The sequence below is a fragment of the Plasmodium fragile genome (genome assembly GCF_000956335.1).
Source record: "Plasmodium fragile strain nilgiri unplaced genomic scaffold supercont1.88, whole genome shotgun sequence".
Taxonomy (NCBI): Eukaryota; Apicomplexa; class Aconoidasida; order Haemosporida; family Plasmodiidae; genus Plasmodium; species Plasmodium fragile.
This window is the reverse complement of record NW_012192668.1, coordinates 31,003-36,054: the sequence shown is the minus strand read 5'-3', so window position 1 is coordinate 36,054 and position 5,052 is coordinate 31,003. Positions and strand designations below refer to the sequence as shown.

At 47.1% G+C, this 5,052-nt stretch overlaps 1 protein-coding gene across 1 annotated transcript; it reads right to left on the bottom strand.

The window, feature by feature from the left end:
• Nucleotides 1-18: 18 nt before the first annotated feature.
• Nucleotides 19-4,709, bottom strand: AK88_05016 (uncharacterized protein; the record flags this gene model as incomplete). The annotated part of the gene is made up of 3 exons (XM_012482620.1): nt 19-623; nt 817-949; nt 1,038-4,709. The coding sequence occupies 3 exons, from the start codon at nt 4,707-4,709 to the stop codon at nt 19-21; spliced, it is 4,410 nt and encodes a 1,469-aa protein (XP_012338043.1).
• Between the last annotated feature and the right edge of the window lie 343 nt (nt 4,710-5,052).

The window sequence follows — 5,052 nt, the reverse complement described above, 5'->3', positions numbered from 1 at the left end:
AAAAAAAAAAAAAAAAAGCTACTCCATGTGCTTCTCAATAAAGGACGCGAATCGCTCTGCATAGGCGTTGGGGTGGATACAGGAAATATTCTTGCGGTCAAACTTTTGTATTGTCCGCAGGGTGTGCTCGAATTTTTTCTTCAGAGTCCACTGGGTAAAAATGTCAATAATACCGAAGAAGAATATTTTGTTCTTGTCCATGCTGATCATGCCTCCGTGGTCACACTGGTGAAAAGGGCGGGCCGCGATGCATTTCCCCTCGTTGTCTAGCACATGGCGAACCTCATTAGTGCGACTCGCATTCCAGTTGACCAAGTCCCTAGACAAGTCTTTGTAATGGATCCCGAACAGAAGGGAGTAATCCAGCAAGTAATGTTCTTTTAAAAATTCTGCATCTGCCTTTATCACTTTCAGCAACCTTTCCTTGTTCTTTTCTCCGACATTGATCCTGTCCCCCAGCTCATCAATGTCCACATCCTTCAGGGCGATGGTGTGGTCTTCCCTCTTGGCCGGGGGCACCGTGCGACCCACCAGGCTGCCCTTGATATCGTACCTCCTGTGGATCTCCACCGCCGAGGAGAAAAAGTTGTTCATCACGATGAAGTAGATCTTCTTGGAGCTTCCTGCGAGGGGGGGGGTAATAGCGGCGGTTAGCGATTGAGCGGCGGTTAGCGATTGAGCGGCGGTTAGTGGTTTAGCGGCGGTTAGTGGTTTAGCGGCGGTTTAGGGTTTGCACAATTTGCGGTGTGCACGATTTGCACGGTTAGCGGTGAGTCACTTCTGGCCGCTACCACCACTCCCGAGCGAGAAACGTACTTCCTGATCCATTTTTATATTTGATGCAGTGGATTCCATAGAGGCGGGTGAGCAAAGAGTCCGGGTTACTTCTAATGTGCTCGTAATACTTTGGCAGCAGGGCTCTCGAAAGGTTGTGTATGTTCTTGCACACCTGCAGGGGGGGGAGGTGAGTACGGCGCGTTTGTTACTGTTCGCGTGGGCACGGCGCGTGAGTACGACGCGCCTGGGTAAACACTTACCGTCTTGATGATGTACTTGCCGTTGCTGGTGAAGTAAAAGAGCGAGCCACTCTTCCCCTCGGAGAGTAACTCGCTCAGCGTGGACAGGTTACCCAACACCATATTACTTATCACTTGCTCAGGACCAACTGAAGAAATATATTCCTTCGATCGAATTCCATACAAACTTCTAATTTGCTTGAAGATCACCGGGGCGTAGTTTATAAATACTACTCTATGTTGCGCATTGGATGTTGGTAACTCCAGAAGGTCCTTATGTTTAAACAAATCACTAATGCTACTCGTGTTATAAACTTTAATAGCAGATAAACGAATTCCTATCATCATGTTCATCACCAAGTCCCATCTCTCGTGCCCAAAGTACACAGCCAAAATTTTCTGTAGGTTCCTTTTTTTTTTTTTTTGTCTTAACGAGACAGATAATTTTCCTCTCCTTGTTAATCTGTGATAATAATTTGACTTGTTAATGTATATTTTCCTGGTTCTGTGTGATCCTTTGGAATAGGTCGATAGGAGATGATTCGTGTGACTTAGCAGGACACTCACTTCGTTCATGCTGCCTAACATGTTGCTATCCTCCAGTGAGTCGTACGAAGACGAACACTTTTGTGATATAGCTATGGTGTGCAGGAAGTACCTCACAATCTGCGTCATCAGCAACACGTTGTGGTATATACTCGCCCTGAAATTTTTTATGCTCATTTGAGATTCGTTGCTCGGTTCATCCCTCTGCACGTATGGACCGGCCCGATGAGCGTGACCCGCCTGACCACTCTCCACAGGGAAGCCGCCCCCCCCCTCCTGGGAGGCATCACTCCCCAAGTGATACTTAAACACGTGGAAAAAGAAGAAAAAAATGCAGTTGTAGTCACCACCTCCATTACGCTCCTTGCTCAAATACTCTTCAGTAGCCACCACGATATTGCCTAGATGATAGAGCACTTGCTCTTTGGTCAAATTTTCATTTACCATGACGTAGTGATTTCTGCTCGTGGGAATATAAAACTTCTTCTTAATAACATCATTGCTGAATTCGAGTAACACCCTTGGCTGACTCTTTCCATCCCTCACACCACACTTCCCTCCTCCCTTAGCCCGGCTCCCATATGAGGGATCTTCAAAACAAGGGGAATTAATCACACAAGTATCGTTACTGCTCATCATCAAGCAATTGTGGTTGTGAGAAATGGGGCATCTGGAGTGTTCTAAAAATTCTTTGTACTCGAAATATTTTTTACAAAGGTACTTGGCATTATCTACTCGTGTACCTGCATCTCCTCCTTCCATTGCTGCCTCAGCAGCAGCACCAGCGACTGCTACGTCTGCATCCTCCTCGCTAAGAGACCTCTCCGTGATGCTCCCCTTATCGTGTTTGTCATGACCCCTACTACCTTCACATTTACCCTCCACATTTATCCCACCAGCAGCATCATTTCCCTTTTCACTTCCTGCACTACCCGCACCGCGTGCACTTCCAGCAGTACCGCCCCCTTCCATATCCTCATACGCACTGCTTTCCCCTGGGTCGTTAACATGAGAATGCTTCTTCCCCCCACCTTCTACGTCCCTGTCCAGTTCTTCCTTCCCATCTGAGTACGTGTCCAATTCGAGCAAATACCCTTCCTCTTGCTCCTCTGCGAATTTTCTATACCTCTTAACATACTCGTTGTACTCCTCCACATATGTTTTGTTTTCCTTTTTTTTTTCAAATCTTAAAATGGCTTTCATTATTGCACACTCGTGTTTCTTTGTGCCATTGTTAGTTTGATCTAACAGGCCATTCATCATCACTCCACACTTTTCATTTCCCTCCTTACCGTCTCTCCCCGGAGTCACTGTGCATTTGTACGGGGTGGAGATTGCAGGAGAAAGGGGAGACCCACCAACCTGCCCCTTCCCCTTCCCCTTTCCCCTGACGGTATCACCACTAACTGCTCCTCTCCCTGCCATCAAACTCGACGGCGAACTTGTTTCACTAGACATACCCCCTTCGTCTGCAACCCCCATGGCACCAATTCGGTTCCTTCTGTCCAATGGACACCCCTTACACAGACTCACCATCTCCACATCTGATTGGTCATTCCATATGTACGAGCTGCTCTCCGAAGGTTCATAATTTGCATGGCTGTCGTCCCTCCTCCCACTCTCTACCATCATCAAGCTATTGTAAAAGCTAGAAGATTGACACGACTGCTGGTATGAGTTATTTTGCTCACTGCAACTGGCTTTCCTTGATCCATCCTCCAAGCCACCCTTCGCGGTGTCGGTTCCCTCAGTCATCATCATCGTAGGGGAGTTATTTGAAGCATTTCCCCCCCCTTTCTGTACATGTCCTTTTATTGCTTTATTTCTTTTTTTCTCCTTGTTAAGGTCGTTATTGCTGCCTTTTTTTGTACATTCCTCTTCATCGCAGTCCGTGCCTTCCATTGGATCCATCCGGCGGGATGTTTGTGAAGTGCCCATGCCAGGGGTGACACAAGATCGACTCCTTCTAGACCCATCACCACTACGAGGCACATTCAAATAAGTACTCTTTCCGCTTAACTCTTTACCTGACTTAAGGACGGTCAACTGGAATAGGCCACCGCGTTTGGTCTTTGTTGATCCTGCTCCCTCTTCCGCTGCCGCGCTTGACTGAATGACAATACTCTCTAGAGGCTCACAGCTTTTATTCTTGTCGCCGCTCGTATCGCCGCTGTTACCATCGCCGCCGCTTTTCTTCTTCCGGCCCCGAGTGAAGAGGGACGCAGCGGAGCCCTTGCCCACGTTAAGCCGGGTGTTGGTAGACACGGAAAAAGATTTCACTCGGTGATTAGAACCCATTCGACGAGAAAACTCACCCCCAAACGCATTATTGTGGTTATCCATTCCGCTTTTTTCAAATTTGTTTTTTTTCCTTGTCTCAATTTCGCGACTTATAAAGGCATCAGCGACTTTGTTGTGGATTCCAAGCAGCTTTAAAAACTCATTACACTTGACTGCCTTGCGGTAACACTTGAGGTTCATCCGGTACTTACCATCGGAGCACAGCATGCTCAGGGATTTGAATGTATATTTTATTTGACTGACCAGAATTTTTTCCTCCGTCCCAAGCAGCTGCTTCTTAATGTCATTTATACTCAGGACGATGTCCTTGAATTGCTCGTACGAGATGTAGTCCGAGTAGTCCCTAATCACTGGGGCGGCCTGTCCTGCCGCTGCATCAGCTGCTGCACCATCTTCCTGCCGATCATCTTCCTGCCCGTCGGCGTGCCCATCAGCTGCTGCACCATCAACTGCTGCACCAGCTTCCTCCCCATCCGCCTCGTCATGACTGGCTGCGCCCCCTGTACCCCCCGCGTGCACGATACGGTAGGACAGCTTCAACTTCTCCCGCTTACTCCCCTTCAACATGGTGTTGATGGCAACACAAAACTCATAAAAGTCGAGGTACCCATCGTCGTTGGTGTCAAAAGCTTTAAATATGGAACTGTACAGGTAAGCATTCTTTATGGTCCCCAGGATACCTAAGCTCTTTTCAAAATTCTTGTAGTCCAACTTGCCTTTGTTGCTAATGGAATTAAATCGTTTGTGAATCACTGCTATTTCTTCATCGCTCAAGTGAGTAATTTCTTTTATTTCTTTCTTCAAGTTCCAGTGTAAGGCGTTGCGCACGTGTGCGCTGGTGCACATCGTTGGGGGGTTGTGTAACACAGGTGTGAGGTCTTTTTTTTTTGGGGGGGGGATGGGGCGTGTGTGTGTGTGGCGGAAAAGGAGGTTATATAAACCAACACCTACATGGGATGGTACACCCTGCTAAAGACAATACATTGCTTCTAAACAGCAAGAGAGGCACTCCTACAACGAAATTCAATTAATCGTATGAGGATAACTCGACTGATGGACACCTGCCACTATACAATGTTGAAGCGTTTCTTCTCCTCTCCTTGGGTGTCAACTCCAGTCTAGATCACAAAAAACTAATTAAAATGGACGAAAAAAAAAAAAAAAAAAAAAAAAAAGGCGGGGGAATCTT